Genomic DNA, 22,547 nt, shown 5'->3' on the forward strand with positions numbered 1-22,547 from the left:
AAGGGGTTTGAATATTGTATATTATTCTAAAAAGGATGATCAGTGATTCTGTACCAATGTATTGTCCAATTCAAGTGCAATCTTCAGAGGGGTTGTGGACTCCCCATTCATTGAGTGGGCTGGATTGGGCTCCAAGTAGCAAGATCTGGTAGAAAGTTCTGTGCCCATGGCAGTAGGGTTGGAACTAGATGATCTTTAAGGTCTCTTCCAACATAAGCCATTCTGTATTTCTGTGAATAAACCTGATGGGAAGCTTCAGGTGTATTGAAACTAAGAAAGTCATATTGATGGAACTTGAAATCATTTTAAACTCATTTGTTTTGCTTTTTCTGCACAAACTGCAAATAGTATAGGCTTGACAAATTGGTAAGGTTCTATAACTAATGATTCCATTTGGCTGTCTTATCTAGTGATCTGTCAACATCATTCCTTTTCCTCTTTTTATCCAAAATCTCAAGAAAAAAAAATAATTTTTCCTCAATGCTCAGTGATCACAGCTCTGCATGTTTTTAAGCTCTCCAGATTCAAGTGGGTGTGCTGTACTGAAGTGTTTTCCTACTATAAAGAAAACAAAAGCACCATTATGAAAGATAAGATCTACAGTTCATATATCTGCAATGATACTTAAGCTCCTCACTTCTCCTCAGCTATCCATCTCCATCAAACATGTTCTGTCACTGCAAATTTCTGAGCAATTGCAGGTGTACATTTTTCAAAAGCCCTCAAAAACCTGAAAAAAACAAACCAACAAAGAAGAATAAACAAAGCAATTTCAGAATTTCTTTATCCCAATAGAATTTCCATCCTGGAAACCCACACTGATGACAACTCAGCTGTCATCCACATCTGAGTCTCAATTCCAATAGATACTAATAGTAGAGTCTCCATGGTGAGAATCCTGCAAGACTGTAGCCTTGGGGTTTACGTGATTTTTCTTCCTAAGGTGACTGTAAAAAATGTACTGTGACTCATGTGCCTGAAATTGTCAACATAGAGCTTGAAAACTGATTCCTCAGGGAATATCTTTTTTGTGAGTAACTTGAAAAGGAAAGCAATGAAACAATGTAAAATATCAGTGGCAGCTGTGATTCACAGTGTCTGATTAAAGCAATGCAGGACATGTTGTGCAACAGTATGCAGACAGCAGCTTTGATATGGAAATGCACATATATTACAAAGTATATTCCTAAAGCAATTTTCAGGAAGGTTTTGAGTGCCAGAGTAAGTCAAAATATGCTCACCTTTGAGGTTATGTTAATTATCTGTGGAGTTTTTGTTTTTGTTTTTTTTGTGGATTGTTATTTTGCTATTTATTACTTTCTAAAGTTAAGCTTTTTTTCTTTCCCTTCAGAGCTTAGTGTTTCTAAAAATGTAACCTTTTTTTTTCCTTTCTGTTACTTTTCAGGAAAATATTTACTTGTCTCTCTGCAGTCTTGAAATAGAAGCCAAGAGGCAGAAAACATGTTGGAAACAATTGGTAATTTTTTTCATTTGTATCACAGTACTTTTGTGGCCAAATCAAGTGTGTGTGATAGATTTGGGATGTGGGTGTATACTGCTGAGAGACCTTTTGAAAAAAATTATCTACTGTGCTTAGAAATGCATGTTGTGTTTGGGTTTTTGTATTTGAAAACAAAAGCTCTATGATCATATGTTTAATATACTTAAATTTTAGCCTTGTCTTGATTTCATTGTTTTAATTTTTCTGGAATTAATAGTTTGCATGGAAGACAAATGTTTTCTATTATGACTATTTATGCCACTATTTATTTACAGTGGACTGTAGCCACAATTCACAGTTCAGTAAACGAATTTGAATGTAGGCTATCTCATTTTTGCAACCCATTTCTTGGTGGATAAAAATACAATTTTTGTTGGATTATGCTTTGCCTCTGACTTTGTGCTTCATTAGACAGGCTGGGATTTTTGTTCAAAATAGAGCCATTTCAGTTTTCTGTAGTTTGAACAGTAAAAAGAATTATATTTAAACCTGTTACCTTGTGTGGCTGTTTGTAGACTGCTACTGACTAGGAATGATTATTGCTACAGATACACATCGGGCCCTCCAGGCCATGGAGCGCTTACAGGCAAAACTTCGTGATCGAGGTGACATTGCAAATGAGGAGAAACTGAGCCTATTAAAATCAGTGTTGCAGAGTCCTCTCTTTAATCAAATTCTGAGCCTTCAGACTTCTGTTCAACAACTGAGAGATCAGGTAGGAGAATCAGTCTTGCCAAATGCAAGGAGAAACTTGCTAAGGTAATGCAAAGATGTGTGTGTTTCTGCTTGTTGAAAGTGAAATAACTTAAACTAAACATCTGATCCAAAGCTTCAGGGGCATTATCCCATTGACTTTTCAGGGCTTTGTTCAGGCCATATTTTGAGTACGTGATTTTTATGTATATGCTCATTACTTAAAATGTGCAGGGTAGGGAAATAGTGATATGGGTGGGGGTTAACATACAGCTTTCATTCTCTGCCCTTCAAAAGGAACATATTTTCTGTGAGGTCTAGGACTTTTTTCCTAGGAGCCTTTTATTGCTCTTTTGTGTCTTACCCTGCTAAAATGAGGATGTAGAGGGAGGCTGTGGAATGGTTGACTTCAGAAGGTTATGAAGATCTATTTTGTACTTTGTATAGGAATAAAAGATCAAAGAGAAGCTGGAGCTCCTGCCATCCTTTCTCAGGATGTAATGTATTAATTATCTGCATGTTTTCAATGCTTGAGAAAAGGGTCAGAAACTTGGCTATACTGACTTTTTTGTTGCTATAATTTTCTTGTCAGCATAATAAGAATTTTAGGAATATAGAAAATCATTCAGTAACTGAATTGGGACTAAACTATGTATCTGGGCTTCACAAATTGTTGTTCCTGTTGACCCCTGCAAGATGGCCAGCTCTGTTCTGGTATGCAGAATTGCTGAAGTGGAAGGGAGCGGACTCTGCATGTGGACGTTATTGTCTGTGTGGAGCCCTGTCTGGTCTCTGACCAGACTGATGAGGAGGATTCCTCACAATCCTCACAAATACTTCAGCTGTGTGGCAGAAGAATGCACTGTGGCCCTTCATTGCGTAACATGTGGATCATCTTGATGCCATTTTGTACAGACGAGAAATAAATTAGAATGGTGTCTATGCTGTATTCATCACAATGTTTTTCAGACTTTGTCTGTTTAGTATTAAGAGACTTGATGACAATGGAGTAATTGTAAAAAATTTCAGGGAAAAAAACTGTCCTGAGTGTTTGCTTGTACTGCTATTTGAAAATGAGAATTTAATAGTAGCGTCCAGAAATTGTGTCAATGTGGTGAAGACCCTGGGAACATGTTGTGAGAAGTAAAAGGATGCCTGAAATGTTAATAAGAGTTTGGTAAAATGGCAAATTAAATTTTCACTTCTGGACATTAGCTGTGAAGTTAAAGGATGGCTATCTTTTTAAATACACTTGCCTAAATTAGAAAACAAAGCAGGGGATACTAGGATGGGTAATTTAAGGCATGTATTTTTTAAAAAGCAAATAATAACTCCGCTTCTCTCTGGGCTCTGCAGGTTTATCTGTGAAGTAACTTTCATGATCTGTGCATATTGCATGGTATATACCCTGTCTAGTTGACAGGGGAGCTATTTGGATGTGAATTCCCTTTTTTTATGTGTGCTTATATGAACACTTACACATGTAAATACATGTTTTCAGCGTTCTTAGTTTTGTGTCAGTTCTTTATCCTGTACTTTTTCTGTAGAACTTCTTCCCTACAATATAATATGAGATTATTTGTTTTTATTTTGTGCTAGTTAAATATTTTCAAAGCATACTGAAATAGGACAAAGACTAGAAGCATGAAATAGACAGTTATGTTAAAAAAACTTGTGTTTTCAAAGACTCACTTTTAAGGACACCTTTCTAGGATACCCTTCTTACAACTCTGACAGTACTGTGCTCTTGTAACTTTTAAGCTACAGGTTGATGAAAACTGCAAGGCATGTGAGTGGTGAGCATGTTTTCTGGCCAGGCTGTGTGAGACTAAAAAGCCAAGTTGTGTCCCAACAGTTGCAGTCAGAGCCATGTTTGAGACAGGATTAAAAATGGTGCTGAGTTGTGCAATGACAATGTGTTGCAGTATCTGTCCACTGGAGACTATGATGGCTAATTTTTTTATATTTAATGATGAGTTGCAGTGGCAGTTGAATGGGGATTTAATTATTTTTGAAGTGAAGTGTGATAGTCTGTTTAACTGCTCCTGTGTTTTTAATGACTTTTTAAAGAGCTACAAGACTACTGCAAAATTCTCCAGGAGGTCATCTTTTAGGAAAGCGTAGTTTGAAGGTGGGGATGGAAGCAGAGAAGCCAGAATCATAGTTTACAAGTCAAACAGATTGCTTGTAATTATACCAGCAGAAGTAGATCAACCAGTGAGACTTCATTGTGGACCTCTCTTATCAATAAATTTCAAGGTAAGGGTGTATTCTGGCTTGGGATGCTGTGTCTGGAAGGCAGAGAGATGATAGTGAAAGTCCTGCCCTCTATCTGTGCAGTGTGTGCATCTTGAAGCACGGTGCTGAAGTCGGCAAATATGATGCCTTACTAGTAGGGTTTAAAGTTGTGGGGTATTTTTTTTTTTTTCTTAAATGAGCAACCAGGATTTGTTTGTACTGCAAAACTGTCACTGTGAAGTTAACTGAAGTGGAAATGTCTAGGCACAACAAAGCAATGTTTTTTTTTTTAATTACCATCTTGACTTCACAAGTCTCTTGAGCTGGGGAACACTGAAGGAACCAGGTTTTTTCTTGTATTATCCTGTCTTTTTTTCTTCACTTAGTGCTTGTTTTCTAATGTTGAAGAGCAGTCTTGTTGTTTGAAGATAAGGCAGAGACAGAGGAGAAAAATAGAGATTGTGGTGGTTTCAAATAGTTTAATAACAGTTTATTTTAAAGAAAATGATCAGACCATGCTAGCGTTTCTGTCCTGCTTCACTTCCATTCCTTCAGTTATTCACCCCCTCCTCCACATCTCTTCCTTCCTCCTTTCCACTCAGAGCTATGCCAGAACAAAATATCTGGTGGTTGGCTCAGATGGCAGGGCTGCAATTCTCAGTTTTGGGGGTTTTATATTTGGTGGTTTGTTTTGTGTGGTTGTTTTTTTTTTTAATTTTGTTCTGTTTGTTTTGGTTCCTGTTAGTTTGTTTTCTTTTTTGTTTGTTTGTTTGTTTGTAGTGCTTTTTTTTTTTTTTTACTTGTGAGTTTGACCATAGTTTTTCCTTCACAGTGTAGTGGTGGGTAGTAGCTGGGTGTCAGTGCAAGAGAGGATATAGGGAAGAAGTGAGAAACTGTCTTTTCATATTGCCTGTGAACACTTAAGAGTGTTAACTCTGTATTTTGCACAACTGGAGATACTTAGTTCATGTTTTGATCCCCTATAGGCAACAATACTGTTTGCTCTTTTCAATGGAGTACTCACAGGAAATTCTAATTTGGGATCTGCTTCATCTACTCTGAGGTTGGAGTCATAAAGGTGCAACCAGCAGAAAGCTGCTGGTGCCAGTTCCTTTTCCTGGGAGCTCAGGGCCTTTCCCTGCTGTTGTGCTTGCATGTTTTTTGGCTTGTGCTTCCTTGCTTCCAGTGTGACTGCTGTCACATCTGGCCTTTTTGCTACTCAGGAATCTTGCAATCAGACTTGTGCTTCTTGGGGTGTCCAGGGCTGCTCCGCAGTGGCTGGAGTGCAGACATACTGAAAATTTCTTTTTGTCTAAGTTGAGACCTAGGAATGTTGAGTGCATTGCTTTAGATGTTGATACAGTGCAGACATGGCTTGTGTTGCTCTTTTGTTCAATAAGTATTTTGAGCTACTGCATATAAGCATTGCTTGATTGTATTTGTCTATCTGTGTGACTAAAATTTTGTCATACTAAGTGGTATTTATAAATTTTTGTTTTTATCTTGTTAAATTATGTCCCCATTGGAGATATTTATACCATAAGGAGAAAGCCAATCAAGGAAAAATAGCATAAGCAAGCTTATAAGACAAAGCAGTAATGTTTCATACTGTAATTGTACAACCACAGTGCTATAAAGCTACTTTTAAAAAACAAAATTATGGTGATTATATTACTGCAAAGTAGTGCAATTTATAAGCTATGAAAAATATTTCATTTTAAGATTTACACTTGTGGTTTATTGTTCCACCTGGACTAACCTATACTTCTGTGGTTAGCAAGAATATATATCAGTTATTCTTTACTTTTTCAGGCTATAACCTGGACTTTGGGGCGCATGTGGAAGAGAGTGGTCATCACATTTCTGCTTATAATTTGTCTTGGAATTCTGAACTTCTACCTTATAAAATCTTACAGTTTTTAAGGTGTAGCCATATTTGTTTCAGAAGAGGAGATGTGAAATATAAGGTCTTTGCACACATACATAAACAAAACTTTACTCTGTTAAACTCAAAAAAGTGTTAAACTGTTATTTTTTTCTTGGAGTTTCAGTAGTCAGATGACATTTTTTGTGAGGCTGGCTTCACGCGCTGAGCACATCTTCCATTAAACATGTGCTGTGTTTGTTTAAAAAGGTGTGATGGAAATGAGATGTTGCTATCAGTTGCGAGATGTTGCTGTCAATTGCTGTTGATGTGATTGTTTGATACTGTGTTGTAGCTGTGCTGTTGTACTGAAATTTTGAGAAGCTTTTGAAGTTCTAGTTAAGCTAGTGTGAATTGGATGATTATTATTTCCTTTCCTGAAATATATATAGTATGCATGACTTCTTTTCAGTGATATTTTAACCATCATGCAAATAAATATAATCCAGTGTTTTCAGAATAGTGAAATTGTTATTAAGTAATGTGTATTAGGAAAACATGAACAGCTTCCATCTTTTGCTTTGAAAAGCAGAAAGAATAGGAGAAGTCAGTCAATTCCCATGTGTCTGCAGTAATGCCTCAGCTCACAAAAGTACGGAGAAAGGATGAAATTTCAAACTGAGAAAGTGGTCACTATACTGCTAGTTTGAAAAAGACTTGGTCAGTGAAAACATACAGTGTAAAAACTAAAAAAATTAATTGGCCTATTGCTACTTCTATTTCAGCATAAGAATATGCAAATTCTGTACCAGGGAGAAATCCATAAATTCCCTAAGGACATTGCCTTATCCTTTTTGAAGAAGTCCTTCAAACTTGAGTAGGGAGTAGCATGGTGATACTGGGTAGATGTTCAGGTGGAAGTTAAAGTGCCCATCATGGGTACTCTGCTCTTAGAACATTGCAGACAGTGCAGTGAGCTGACTAAAGTAATCAATTCACTGTTCAGTAGTACTGGGAGAACATACTTAAATCATAGTGCAAGATTGAATGGTACAAGAAGTATTTTGGATTCAGATTAGGCATGTAATACTATTCATAAGGGCAATGTGTCATACTCTAAAACCTTTTATTTTTGATGTGTAGTTCCACTTTTTCTTTGGTGATTATATATACAGAGAGTCTTTTATTGTATACTAGAGAAAAACAGTATCATAATGCAAACACCGTTTATAACATTCATACTATTGTAAAACTGCCATAATTTTAATTACTGTGGCTTGATGTAGGTTTTTGTACATGATTTTTCTGGTGCAACTTGCTCCCTATGCATGTGTGTGTAAAGAAGTACCCTAGATATGTGAAAGTTTTTTTATGCAGAGAGAGGTTTCACAAACTGGGATTGTCTTTGTGTTAGCAGTCTGAAACACTCTGTGGTGACATGGAATAAATTTAAAGCAGTAGGCTCTCAGCTACAGTCAGTTTCTGTGAGATAAAATTCTGTTTCTCTCCTTTTTTCCCTGCTTGGCTTATTCTTTGTAAAGTAGAAGGTGTTCTAGCTTTCTGTACCTGGTCTCAAATTTTGCTTTTAGCATTATTATAAAATTTTCCTTCCCATTTTTTGTCTTAGAAATGACTATGCACTCTACTCAAAGTGGGGAATTCAGACACAGTAGGGTTTTTGTAGGACTATCAGTAATACCAGTGACTCTTCCCTTCTGCCACCCTGAAACATTAAACATCTGGAAGCTCCTACCACAGTAAAAGACCCCCCAGGACAGAATAATGCAGTTACAATGGTGCTAAATGAAATTGCAGACATTTAATGTATTTTTCTCTAGGTGCAATCATACTGATTGAAATTATTACCATGATCAGCTGCTGAGCCTGGCTCACGTTGTTTGAAGTTACCACTCCAAAAGCTGCAACAAAGCAGTTTTGTGAGCTCTCACTGATTGGCATTGGATAAAATTGGTAGTTTTTACTCCTACTATTCTGTTCTTTGTTTAGGCTAACTTTGCTAGCTTTGCCAGAGCAGCCGATTAGTTCTCTAAGGACTGCTTTGACCAAGAATGCTCTGAGGATGGTAACCTTCAGCAGAAAGGGTAAATCAGTCCTATTTTCTGCAATGAGCACTGCAATTTAGAAAATGAACTTGAATCTAAGACTTATTAACATTTGTGATATCAGACCCGTATACTATGGTCTTTGGATGCACTTGAAAGGTAGTTCAGATATGCATCTCATATATATCTCTTAGGCAGCTTCATATTGCTGTAGAAATGTAAAAATATTTTAGTAGAACCAGTTGAAAATGGTTAATTGCAGTAAGGTTAGATACACCTAGGATTCATGATTTCACCAGTGACCATTTTTTTGTGTGAGGAAGCATAACAACAGGCTCTATAAGAAGATTTGAAGGTGGAGGGGAATGAAAAAATAAAGCACATAATTGACCAAGTTCAGTTATAGAGTTTTATACATTGAAATGGACAGTGTTGGGAAGGTGGAAGTGAATTGACCTTTTATATGGCCTTACGCAGTTAAGAAGTACGAGTACGTCATAGATTTTACTAGTTTCAAATCCATTCATGTGATGTAAGGGGAAGTCTTATATTCTTAGAAGGATAGAATTTGATTATGTCTCTGAGTGTTGTTACATGTAATGAACTGTGAAACAAGGCTTATCTACATGTGCCTTACAAGCTTGTTAAAGAAAGTGCATACGTGCACATTTTAGGTGTTACAATTTGTTTGAAACATAACCCAAATGATTCCTCACATTGAACATAATCAATGGGATATAAAAATTGCTAAGTTCCAAACATCCAAACTTTCTTCTTTAGAGACTTTTATGTCAGAGCAGGCTAAGAAATGCTGTTGAGAACTTTTCTTTCTAATGCTGCCTTGTAGTATTTTTTCTTTAACTTGAGGGCCTTCCCAACCACATAAGTTGTTCAACAAGTTGTGTTTGTTTTATTGCATTTTCTTGAAACACTCTGATGAGATGGAATTGTATGATAGAGAAAAATATTGGCCTTTTAATAACTGGACTGTTGTAGGACTGATATGGTAAACCTAATAGACATAACATGCTTGAACAGTTGAGACTGGTATAGTATACATTTTAGAATGTATCTACTGTTTTGAAATTTTTGTTGATACTTGAAGTTTAAAATAGGATTTTACAGAAAGGAACCTTTGGTTTCTGTATTTTGATGCAGAATGCTAGAAAGTGTGTATTGTAAAACTATGAAAAGTGTCTGAAATTGTAATAACGTAGTTAGTGAGCCAGGCAAGTAGGAAGCAAATTTGTGTAGTGTGAAGTAGTATCAATTGACAGTCAAGGGACAAAAGACAGATGAGGGTTTCTCTGAGTTTTATATCACCAACAGCCACTCATTAGATTGGTTGGCACAGATCTGCTTGAGCATAGGTGATTTACTATGGCTGTGCAAAACAGAGAATTTTCTTTTTTTGTTTTCTGTTCTAAGAAAAGTGGATTGTAAAGTCTATCTGTGTAAATGTATGATTGTAAATTTCAGATCAGCCTGGTGGTTTTAGACTTGTTCAGTAATCTTGTATTTAGTCCTAGCTCATGCAGATAGTCACGTTGGCAGCTGTAGTACATAGTAATGTGGAAACCCTGACCTGTGAAATTGTTCTCTGTGTAGCTGTGAGATTTACTTATTTTTTCATCAATATGTGAATACTTTTTTTAAAAATTGTAAAGTAACTGATAACATTTTTTTTGTTTTGGTTTGGTTTTTGTTTTTCTTAAGTACTGATACTGTAGAAAAATTTGTTCTTGTTTAACATAGTGATGGAATACTTCAAGATGCTATGGTGATGGGAACAAATGACTTTTAGACAGAGTATGGAGAATAATTTTAGGCTGTTCCAATAAATTTCTTTTGTGTTTTATGCTTGTAGTTTGCAACTTTACATTGGGTATAAATATTGAAGGTAATTTTTCCCCTTTAAATGTCTGTTTAAAATTGCAAATTGAAATTTCAGGTACTTCTGATGATCCATTGGCTTATGATAATATTCTTACCTAATGAGAAGGTTTCTGCTCTGTCTATAAATGCCTTCAATCTTTTACAGGTGAATATTACACCTTCCATACAGTCCAGTGGTGAATTCCCTCAGCTTTTCCATCATGGTGTGAATGTGGCATCCTTGCCACTTAATGAGTCGTATTTGTTGGCTCAGCAGAATGGCAGCCCAGCTAATGCATTAGAAGCATCAATGAGATCCATTACTCCTCAGATTAATGGGAAATTCTCTAGTGATGACTTTGAGCAGCTGATCAGAAACATGTCCCAGGTAACCCTGTCATATAATAACCACAGAATATGGATTACTGCTTATATAAAGATTAGGATACATGTATGTTTATTTAAAAGCAATTGAGTTGCTACACAAACCACAATGCCACTTATTGTATAAAAGAAAAGTAACTTTTTAGTTTGAGAAACAATTAGTAAATGAGAAAGCAGTTGAGAAACTAGCCCTGGCATTGTCACTCATGAGCTACTGTCTTCAGCTGACCAGTGTGTATATTACAGATATACATTATTTTTCCATGCTCATTGTAAAACTGCTGCTCTATGCATGAGGGAGTTACTTTGTCATTGCATACTCTCATATGCGTAATTAATGAAAGCTAGTTCTGTGCATTTCTTGGAAATAAAATGGAAATTCTGATCTTGCTGTGTATTGTCCTGTAATCTTACTACTTTGCTGTAGTAGGCAGAAATGGTGCATTAGTCCCTTCAGAGGCTGGAGCTGGGAATGTCCAACCATATATTCTAGGATTTATCTATTTAATCTGTAACAGAGCAAGATAGGATAGATATATATATCCTTCTTCAGTCACTACTAAACCAAAACTCTGTATATTTATCTTTCCTGATTTCCTCTTCTGGGCTGCAATAATACTTATTTCTCAAATATTTTCTGTATGATAAGAAATTGGAAAGGAACAACTATGTTTTGGTTATTAGCTTATATCATCTTGCCTAGCTGTAGTTGCCATTAGAAATTAATTTCCAAGTTGTTTGCCATGTTTATTATTACTGCTTTTCAACATGTTTAACCTTTGTTCATTTTTAACCTTTTAATATTTGTACCCTTTTTTTAAACTTCTGCTGAACAGGGTCGTCTTGTTGAGACAATTGACCTTATTAAACCTCTAAGTGGTGGTCTAGGCTTCAGTGTTGTGGGACTCAAGAGTGAAAACAGGGGAGAACTAGGAATATTTGTGCAAGAAATCCAGGAGGGAAGTGTGGCACATAGGTAATATTATTACTGAGTATTTTACTATACCAAGTGTTAATGTGACACTGCAGTTCAGCTGTGTTACTGCTGTTATTTTTGTGGTACAAGGGCATGTTTCTCTCATCATATTCTGACCATCACTGCAGATGTAAAAATGCTTGTCTCATTATATGTAATGTTGGAACAGGTGAATTGTTCTTAATTTGTAGAAACTATATATGTAATTTTCCTTGAGTTTTTAGATAGGGGAAAAAGAGGAAGCTGCTCTTCTGTGTCTTGTCTTTTAAAGCTGAAATATGCATTTTGCTGTCATTGAAAGCACTGAAGAACAGTTTGGTGCAAAAAAGTCAGCTGTGTCTGGCAGTGTTATTTGTTAGGTAGAGTGCCATTGAGCAGGTATGAAACCCATATTTGAGGTTAAGCAAATCTTGACCTAAAGTCAGGGTTATTCACAGAGATACTCAGCTGATATTATAGAAGCTCAGCAATAATAATAGCCTGCTGAAAGTATGCTTTAGAGTTAAACTCGGATTTCACAACTTGATGCTGAGACAAGTGCCTGAGGGAGCATACAGACTCAGTGGTAGATGATAGCAGCACTGATTCCCTGCAGACTGGTAAGGTGTGTCACTGCTCAGGATCCTTGCCCAAGCTGCTTTGTGGTGTACTCCGTATGTTGTGTGGAGAGGCCGAGTCTTGTTGGTGCTGTTTCTCACTGTGCTTTAGGGAGATATTTTTGGGTTGTTTGTGATCTGAACACTGTAAATCAAGGAACATGGGGTAGAGAGACAAGCACATGGTACACAGAGTTAATTGTAGTTAATGAGTTACAAAATGTGGCATGCTTTATATCTCTACAATATTTTTTAATCTGCCTAATTTCCACCTTCTCTATTTGTTATTTTTGTTTTGGTTTAGGTGAGGGTTTTTCTTGTTTTAGTTCAGTTTTCTCTGTTTATTTCCTTCTCATTTGACAGGTATTTGCTTTTACTTCTCTTACCGCTTGGAAGTGAGACCTATCGTTACTGAATCAGGCACTGCCCGATTCACTGTCAAAAAAAGAGCATTCAACAAATGTTACTTATGAATTATGAAGGCTCTGGCATTAATAAACCTTTGAGAGCACTTTGAAAAATCAAATTCACAAGTGAAATAGTATGGGTTGAAGCTAAATTGCCTTTTTCTGCCTGGGTGCTCTACCTGGGTTTCTACAGTGTAGGTGCTCACCAAGACTGTTTTAATAACAGGTCCTTGTTTTCCTTGCTGCACTTTAGTATCAAAGCATTGCTTCTTTGGGATGCAAAGAAATGGTGGAGGAAAGAGAGGTTTATTCAATTGTATAGGCTTCATACATTTTCTTTGAAGTAGATCTGAGGAAGGACTCAGTATGTGATTTTACAGTGATGCTTCCTTTGTCAGAAAGTGAAGAGGTTTTTTAATTTGTTCAGGGCTTTTCCCCCTTGTATAAAAGGGGTCTATTTTACCAATTTTGTTTGGTTTCTTTCTTTGTCCTTCTTTTTATTTTGTTTATTCTTTTACTTTTCTCCCTTTGTTTTTCAGCAAAACAAAATTTGTTTCTTTAACACTTATAAAAGTATGTTCCACTCCATGGTTTGATGAATATTCAGAATGGGTGCCCTGAGCAAAGTGGGGCACTTGGTCTGTAAAGCAAGAGGCTCAAAGTCAAGGATAAACCTTGTTCCCAGGCTGTAGTTGGGAGCAAGTGAGATTAATTTGCTTAGTCTCGCATGGGGGTTCAGGGAGAAGAAAGCTGGCTAGTGGGTAGTCGCCAGGGGGAAGTAGCAGTGGGATTAGCTTCAAAGGGAGCAATCGCCAGGATGCCACATCAGCTCCTTTTCAGCACAACTGCAGGGGTGGATTAAAATAAGTGGTGGGAATAGAGACCAGGTTATTAAAAATCCTGGAAAGTTGTCAAAATATTGTAATTTCTGTGACAATGCTTCTTTGTGATTTTTCTTACTTGTTTATTTTGTCATCCTCCTTCCTGTTTACACCTATGTGACAGAGATGGAAAGCTGAAGGAAGCAGATCAAATCCTTGCAATTAATGGACAAGCCCTTGATCAGACAATTACACATCAACAGGCTATCAGCATTTTGCAGAAAGCAAAAGATAATGTCCAGCTAGTTGTGGCTAGAGGCAGTTTTCCTCAGCTCATCAGTCCTGTAGTTTCCCGGTCTCCATCTGCTGCTAGCACAATTTCAGCCCATTCCAACCCGGTAAGTACAGCCCAAACATCTGTTTATTCAGTTCTGGACGTGCATGTGCTTACTGCATTTAGTCTTTTTGAGTAATTTTTTGTAACTTGTATGTACATTTTGCCACAGATCTTGAAGTTTTTCTTCTATTTATCTTTATTGTACCTTTGCCTTAAAAAAAGAGTAGAAAATATTCAGGCTTGCTGGGGGAAAAAATCTTCATTTTGGATGTATTCCTTGCTCCCATCTGCCAAATTATCTATATCCATCAGTGCAAATACAGCATGTTTACCTTACTTGATGAAGCTTTATTTTGAGGTTGCTGTAATCAGGAAGTTTTTTCTTTGCCCTCTGCTTGAGCAAACAGTTTTTTGAGGCATTGTAATCTGATCTGCATCACCAGCTGTATGGGTACTTTTGAGTTTGTTTCTCTGTTGCCTGTTAGCATGGGAGCTCCAGTAAAGTTACAAGATGTATTTAAGGACTCCCCAAAAAGCAGCTCTGCTGCAAGTATTTTCTTATGACAGCTTTTGTGCATCTAGGTGTAGACAACACAGTTCAGAAACATGGTGATATTAACTTAACTTTCTTGTCCTCTTACCTTACCCATGTAATGGCTTGTCCTGGGATGAAATGTCCTGTATTCAGTTTCTGTGGGTTTTACTGTTCAGTCATCTGTGGCCCTTCTTTAAGGGAGTCAGTTACCAGTAATATAGAGAGCAATCAGTCTGGAAAAAGTAACTGTTTTAAATGGTTTTTAATCCATATCATAAAACCTTTAGTGAAGAAATGTCAGAGTTATTCTTTATATCTGTGTGCAGGAGTGCAGCTGACTGACCTAACTTTTCCTGCCAGCACATAGGAGACGCCTGCTCTCCTCCAGTATTGCTGTGACAAACTTCTTTCTCTCTGTGATTGCCTCTGTGTTCATTTCCCTTGCTTGAAAAGAACAGCTTCCCTTGCGTGAAAAAATGTTTCTTACAAACATTCCATAGCTGCTTCTGGGTTTTTTTTAGCATGCTTTTCCCAGTTCTTGTGTTCTTTTCAGTTTCAAACACAGCATACTAGGTAGGAGCCATTCTTTTTCCTTCAGGCTTTGCTTTGTCATACTGGATTTATGATAAGACTAGATCTCCAAACAGGTACCCCAGAGCATTGAGTTTGCAATACCTTGATCATTCATTAAAAAAAAGCTTATTTCAAGATTATACCTGTTTTAGCAGCAGCTGTGATTTTAAATTTCAGGTGAGTTTACTGTGTGAGTTCTTCAGGAGAAAGAGTACCATGAGCTTCCAGCTGTCCCTTCAAGTAGTGCCCCATGCGAGTGAGCTAGGATTTGTCTTTCTTTCAGAGCAGTTTTGCTTCTGTCAGAACACAAATTATGCCATCAGAATGACTTCATGCTAGTTCTGTTGTCATCAGACAACCCAGGAAACTATTACATGGGGTAATTCTGCTACTACCTGCCTCACAATATTTGGTTCTGCTTTCAGCCTTAAAAATGCTGAATTGGGTTTTGCTTTCTCCTGTGCTTTGTTATAATGGCTGGTGTGAACATACACTTATCTGAAGATTTTAATTTCCAGTCCTGTGTGGTTTTCTAGCTTCAGTATTTACTGACTGCCAAGGGGAATGAAGGTGGGCACCCCTAGGCTGCTACCTAAATTCATTCAACAAGCTCTTGAAAGGTCTGACCCATTACCTAGCTCTGGTTTGTATCAGAGAAGTTCCACTTGTTATAGAATTAGTAATTTACTGATTGCATATTATGTAATATTACACCTAATAGTAATTGTTAGGAAGGTATTATATGTCTGTCTGCCTCCAACTTCCATTATTAAAAATGTACTCAAGAAATAAGAGAGAATAGCTTACAAATTCTTATACATATATTAATAATTTGACTTGATAATATTAAAGGTCTTTTTGTATCTGAATAATTCTATGATTCTATGTTTTTAATCATTTACACATTTACATTTATTCCTTTTAGGTTCACTGGCAGCATGTGGAGACCATAGAGTTGGTGAATGATGGCTCAGGTCTAGGATTTGGGATAGTGGGGGGAAAGTCAACTGGAGTGATTGTTAAAACCATCCTCCCAGGAGGGGTGGCTGATCAGGTAAATTCAACCTACCTCTCTGTTTCTGTTCAGTAAGGTGTGAAGTTATCCTTTACTTTTATGATTGGACCAAATAGTTGTAGCTTTTATCCAAATAAATGTAAAAAAAGGAAACAAAAATTACTGAAATTTTACTTCTGTAAAGGTATGTTTAGTGCAAGAGTCTCTGCATTTGAATGTTAAAGATGGATTAGGCTCTAAATCATGCTTTCAAATCCATAGCATTATATATGTTTTGTGCATTTAGAGTCTTAATTCTTTCTCTAGTGTACTGGTCGTAATCAGGTGTGTTGAGGACTCCAAAGATTGACTTGCTGTACCCTAACAGCTAAGAGCATCTGCTTTTCTCTGCTGAGCTTACTGAAGTTTGGAGCTGGTATGTGGCTTCATGTGTCTGCTTCAAGACAAGTTCTGCTCTTGCCTGAAGGGCTCATGTGAATTGAATTTGGTTATCACAGCTCATTTCAAGCTTGTTCGTTGGACTGGCACCTAGAGTTGCATTAATGATGGTCAAGGATTGAGCAGGCATAGAGACACTTGTCAGTCTTCCAACAATGGTAGTAGTGGCCTAACACGGCCTGGAGATGCATGGACAGGCTACCACGAATGGGTGCTGCCCTCTTTCCCCTGACCAGGTAGATAGGTTCCTTTTAGAAACCTCTCTCTGTAACACTCATCATATCGCCTGACTTCATTTGAAGCTTTTTTTTTTTTTAATTAAAGGTAAATCAGTAAGAGACTAAACCAGTGTAAAGCCATTTAGCTAGATCACAGGAAGAGAGAAATTAATTTTATTTTGAAGTCGTGGTTAATCCTGTTACTACTATTGGTGTTTTTGTATCAGTACAAAGCTGAATGCTGTTTTTTGGAAGTGTTCTTGAAAATGAAACCCAAAGTTCTGCAATCTACATGCAGTTGTTATATACCAGTAGGAGTAACCATAACTAACCACATTTTTTATTCTGTGCTTGGGTGATGTCTTGATGAACGATCTCCTGGATATTTCTGTGGAGATTCCTAGTAAAATTCATGTGCCATTAGGCACCTTCTTTTCTTCTCCATGTTGTTAGGATATTGACTTGGCATACAAAAAAAGTCACATGATATATATGTCTTTGAAATGACTAAGGCTATGTGTTTATTTTTCTAATTGCATGGTACATGGGAGAAATGGCATTTTTTCATCATTGTTTTTCCTTCAGCATGGAAGATTGTGTAGTGGAGATCATATCCTGAAAATTGGAGATACAGACCTAGCTGGAATGAGCAGTGAGCAAGTGGCACAAGTTCTAAGGCAGTGTGGAAATAGAGTGAAACTGGTAATTGCAAGAGGTCCTGTTGAGGAGCCACTTCTACCAGCAGTTCCTCCAGGTACACCAGTACCTACCTTTGTACCAGCAAAACAGGTAAGCAACAGTGAACCTATGCAACCCATTGCAAATTTTCTTCCTTTTTAGCTACTATTTAGATGTCTTTTTGTGTTTATGTTCTCAAAAGCTAGGACTTTCTTTCCCAGTAACACTATTATCATCTGACAGTCAGAGAGAATTTAAATGTAATGAGTCCACAGTGCAAGGAGCTGTAGTCTTAAAGACTTTTGGGATTAAGGTTTAGGATTTCCCTAAATATAATCTGATTAACAACTTGTTCTGGGTTGCTTGTAAGGATGTGTTATTAGTTTGGGACAACTGAAGCAATGCAGTCTTTTCTTCATGATTGAACTAGTTGACTCTTTGGCATTTCTCTGTCTGCCTGCCCTTTTTCTTTCCATATAATTTAATCTGTTCATCAGAAATTTTCTGCCAGTGCCAACCAGCACACAGATGCTAATCCTTTCCTACATCACCTGTCATTGCTCATTTGCTAGATGTTTTCTATAAAAAGTAAGCCAGCTGCTACCCATATTAGCCCGCTGATGATTGTACCTAGTATTATTACTCCTCTACAACTGTCAGCCACTTAAAAAAATTCTTTAAATATTATGATGAGTTTTCAGTTCAAAGTCTCTACAAAATAGGTAATCTGCATGTTTGTAACAAAGTTTGGTTTCATGAGAATCATGTTTTGCCACATAAGGCCACGACCACGTGCATTTAAACATGGATATGTGAAGTAAATTAATCAGAGAAGAAAAGGTTTGTTGTTTCTGAGCCTAACTCTAGATAGAATTTTTTGGTTTAGTTTCTCCTGTTGTTTTTCTAGACATTTTCTTCAGTTGCAGTGTGGATTTGAGGAGAAGTCCTTGCAATTTATGCATGATTGTTATGTAATAATTGGTGATGGTGATACCATCATTTTGTTTCTATCCATTGTAGTGATATCTGTGAAAACCGAACATATATTCATTCCCTGTTTCGAGCCTATAAGGCAAAAAATGCTCATCTTAACATGGAAACTTCTAAGCATTGAAGACAAATTTCACACCAGTACTTTTGTGTCTTTACAACACTCAGAGATGTAAAACCTTTCTGCATTTTGGATAAAAGGATTGATATTTAACCCTGGTATTACTTGTCTGAATTGCATCTCTCAAAATAAAAGCTGAATTTTATAAATTAATCTGTGTATATTTCTGCAGTATTTGCCTTTTTGAGGCTATATGATGCAATGTTAAAAGATGTGTCTGGAGCTGCAGAATATATGCAATTTCTGCTACTGACAAAATAGCTCAAAGCAGCAAAGGGGCACAATTTGAGGTTTTTGCCACCTTCCCATTTCCTTACATCACTTTCCTGGTGCTTCTCTCCTGGCAGTAGGCAGACTATTTTTAAACTGCTCATGCTGTGTCCTTGGAAGGGGCACCCTGTTAATAGTCATGCAAAAACTCACTGATTTGGGTCTGGAGTGAATTTGGTGATTCCAACAGCTTGATTTTTTAATTTCTTCCTATCAGATATGGTGTGGGTGGAGTCTCCATGATGCTCTTAAAGATATTATTGAGACCAGAATGGCTTTGCATCTGCAGATGTCTATCCTTTAAAAATTCCTGAGGCTATCGGAATGGGATCTTTGTTTAGTAGCATTACCTGTGGCTAAAATAATCCTTTCTTTTCAGTCAGAGGGATGATTAATGCATTAGAAATTTATTTTTCTTGTGTGTTTAATTTGGTTTCTGGTGGAGTTGCTTGGATAAAGAGCTCAAATCAGATCGGTTTTGACAAGTAGCATCGTAGCTTTCCTGCAGTCTTTTTTTGGCTCATACTTACCTAGTCAAATTTGGTTTAGTTAATATCTGCCTGGTTGCCATATTGGCACTTAAAAAAAAATAAGCTGCTCTTTGGTATGCAGAAGGGACAGAATAAAAACTTAATAAACCCCCCCTATTGTTAAAATAGGATTTTAGTATGTATTCCACTTTCATTAACAACAAGTAATTAAATAGCCTCAAAATCCATTATTATTGAAATTTGGAGCCATAGCAGGTATAAATGAATATTGTAATTATTTAGCTAGCTGGAAGTACAATTGCTATGTGCTAAAACAAAATTTTTAAGTCTTTCATAAGCAAGAAATGTAATCACCTGACTAATGATAGTTTTCAGTTTATTTTAAACCTGCAAGTTTTGAGAAGATACCTATAGTTAATGAATAGAAATTTGGACAAATAGAATACAAAATACAATTTGTTTTTTTTTTCTCTTTTTAATAACACAGCAGTTTAAAGCTAGTTCTGAGGAGAATGGCTTTTCTGCCAGAAAGGCAGCCAGCTTCATATTCATATACATATGTATGTAACTTACTGTAAAAGAAATTAATTGTGAAATTTGTGCAAATTTCACTGGTTATTTTAGTCATTCAAAAATTATTTGATTGGTTAAAGGTAATATATGTCCCAGAGTGGTGGGGTGAGGAGGCCATGACCTGCCCTGCATTGCTTTACCATGAGGAATGTTACCTATTTCTTTCTTCTCTGATAAACAGAAAATAAGAGCAGAAGCAAATTTCATACTTTGTTTTTTGTATTTGTATCTAATTTTATGTATTACATTAAAGAATGTGATGAATCTTTAAAGGAAAAAAAGCTTCCTTTGTAATCCCTCTTTTCTTTTTAGGATGATACTTCTATTGATAGCTGTGAAGATGGGGAGAAGTTCAATGTTGAACTCACTAAAAACAACCAGGGTTTAGGAATAACTATTGCTGGTTACATTGGAGACAAGATAACAGGTAATTTTTGATTCCTGCACTTTATTATGCAGTCTATTGCATACTATGTGCTTCAAAGACTTAATTTTGGTATAGCTTCTCTTAAAAGAACCATTGACCATCTAAAATCTATTTGAAATGTGTGAAGGAGAAAGAATTGATTCCTTTTGTAAAAAGGATGTTCAGAATAAAAGCAATTCATAACATTATAAAATCCCACCTCAGTATTTTTCAGTCAGTTTTTGTCTTTTTTGGCCAAACTTGTGCTTACATGTTTTTGAAAAACAGTGGTAAAATAGGTTGAGACCTTTTTGCTAGAAGTAGCCTTCTTACAGGCAACACAGTAGCATTCTGAGTAGTTTTCAGAGATTGGTAGTAATTTTTAAACAATCTGTTTAATGCTGCTAGTGCATCAAGAATTCTTTCTGGTTCAAAATCAGAAAGTGATCAGAATTTCCTTCTGATTCAAAGGTAGCAACTGGTTAGTAACTAAAATGTTTCTGTTTTCATGGGGTTTTTTGTTTAATTTTGTAGTTCTGTTGGGGTTTTTGAAACTTTGTGGCATTTTATCTAATAGTGATAACTAAAGGTAAAAATTGGTACAAATATAAATTGTAGTCCTGTTTCCTTATAATAATCTTAATTTGGCAATCCAAATATGCATTTTCTTAAGATGTTATTAAGTACATAGAAAATTCAGAAATTACCATCTTAGTGTACTCAAGATGAATTTTCTGTTCAAATCTGGCAAAAGTCAGAGGTATGTTTTTTGTGTATGTTGGTTTCAACATTTAGATGAAAGTAAGTTAGAATATTTCTTATGTTGAATCAATAATTGTGAATTTGGTGTTGTAAAGTTTTGAATGAAATGTGATCTAATACAAACAAACATTAATGTGACTCATTCTTTAAGACAATATCAATATATATGTTTTTCTTAAATCATTGCTTTCTTTATGATTATTTTATTATCTTATTATATGTTTTCTTTTTTCCTCCTCTCCTTTAACTGGTGCCTTTAGTTGTGTTTTTTAAATTGTTTCTTAATAAGTTAGTGAACTTAATTTTCCCTGTTTTTCATCCCAGAACCTTCTGGTATCTTTGTGAAAAGTATTACGAAAGGCAGTGCTGTTGAACATGATGGCAGAATCCATGTGGGAGATCAAATTATAGTTGTAAGTAAACACATGAAGAAGTGGGATTGCTGGTCTACAAGACTCTGCTTCTTTATATAGCAAAGAAATGCTCATGTAATACTTGTATAAAATAATACTTAGGATCAGTGTTTCAGTCCTGAGTCCTTTTCTGACAGAGTATCTCATCACGTTTTCTGATTATGTGACCTGCACATAACTTGTATTTCTTTTAAAAAGTCTGTTTTGTATGTGAGACTATATCATATATTCTCCGGATCAATAGGAAGTAGGTGTGAAATCCCAAAATTTGATTCAGCTGTTTACAAAATTATTTTTAAAAGCGTGTGAATAAAGTTTTAGGTGTTCAGAAGAAGAGTGCATTTTCATCTGTAAACCATTGGTTCTGTGGTGAAATTAAGTCGTGAATGCAGGGAGTGCATTTTTGTGTCTCTCACAGATCTGTCCTTGCATTTGTGTGAAGACAGGACTAAGAACAAGTTATGGTCTCTCTCCAGAAGTGCCTGCATGTTTTTTTGTGGAAGTATATATCTTTTTTGTAGTGATTTACATGCTGAGTAGAAATGGCTAAAATTGATTATTCCAAATTTTGTTTTTGTCTTCTCCTGCAAAAACAGAAGGAGAAAATTATTTGAGTAATCTCAGACATGGAAGAATAAAAAACATTTTAAAGACATGGTTTATTTAAGCATGGAGGAAAATTAATAGTCCCACCTGATTTTTAGTTACTTTATATTTAGAAGAGTTTCAGAGAAGGACAACAAATGACTAAGGGTCGAGGGGATTCATTCTTCATTTAGGAGGACTTAAAATAATGATGTGTGTTGTGTAAGTAGGCAGAAACAAACACAAGATTTAAAGAGCACAGTATTGTAAGAAGTATTTGAGAAATTTAAGGCACTGTGGGGTAGATGTAGAAATAATAGGATATTATGGAGTTTGCAGGGAGAAGAAGAATAAAATGTGGTGTGTTCTAGTTAGGGATAATGGGAAAGAATTGAGAAATGCCGAAGTTTTGAATTTCAGAAAAAAACCTGAGTTCATGAGATAATCAAATAGTTTCAGAGAGAGAAGACCAAAATTTTATTCTTTAAACTATTCAAATGATGAACCAGTGATAACATCTGGCTGGTTGCGACACTGTTCTGTTTGGAAATTGGACTTCATGATGTTCATTAGTAGACTTCTCTGTATCTAAATTTACTTGACCTCAAGATGGCTGCGCACTGTAGCTCTTTCTATGACAGTGAATCGACGTGTGTCTCCTTACTCTTCTCTCTCCAGAACTCCTAGCCATGGATGTCTTGATTTATTCACCCAGTATTTTCTC

At 36.2% G+C, this 22,547-nt stretch overlaps 1 protein-coding gene across 1 annotated transcript in view; it reads left to right on the plus strand.

Annotated features, from left to right (window-relative positions):
• Positions 1-1,173: 1,173 nt before the first annotated feature.
• The window catches only part of MPDZ (multiple PDZ domain crumbs cell polarity complex component), an 82,557-nt gene continuing 61,183 nt past the window's right edge, over positions 1,174-22,547 (plus strand). Inside the window, exons 1-9 of the mRNA XM_062513946.1 lie at positions 1,174-1,477; positions 2,050-2,216; positions 10,401-10,622; positions 11,455-11,594; positions 13,603-13,816; positions 15,789-15,917; positions 17,120-17,323; positions 19,970-20,084; positions 21,150-21,238. Coding sequence (XP_062369930.1) covers positions 1,462-1,477; positions 2,050-2,216; positions 10,401-10,622; positions 11,455-11,594; positions 13,603-13,816; positions 15,789-15,917; positions 17,120-17,323; positions 19,970-20,084; positions 21,150-21,238 — 1,296 coding nt within the window. The 5' untranslated portion in view covers positions 1,174-1,461. The remainder of the gene's footprint in view (positions 1,478-2,049; positions 2,217-10,400; positions 10,623-11,454; positions 11,595-13,602; positions 13,817-15,788; positions 15,918-17,119; positions 17,324-19,969; positions 20,085-21,149; positions 21,239-22,547) is intronic.

Source organism: Cinclus cinclus, chromosome Z (genome assembly GCF_963662255.1).
Source record: "Cinclus cinclus chromosome Z, bCinCin1.1, whole genome shotgun sequence".
Classification (NCBI taxonomy): Eukaryota; Metazoa; Chordata; class Aves; order Passeriformes; family Cinclidae; genus Cinclus; species Cinclus cinclus.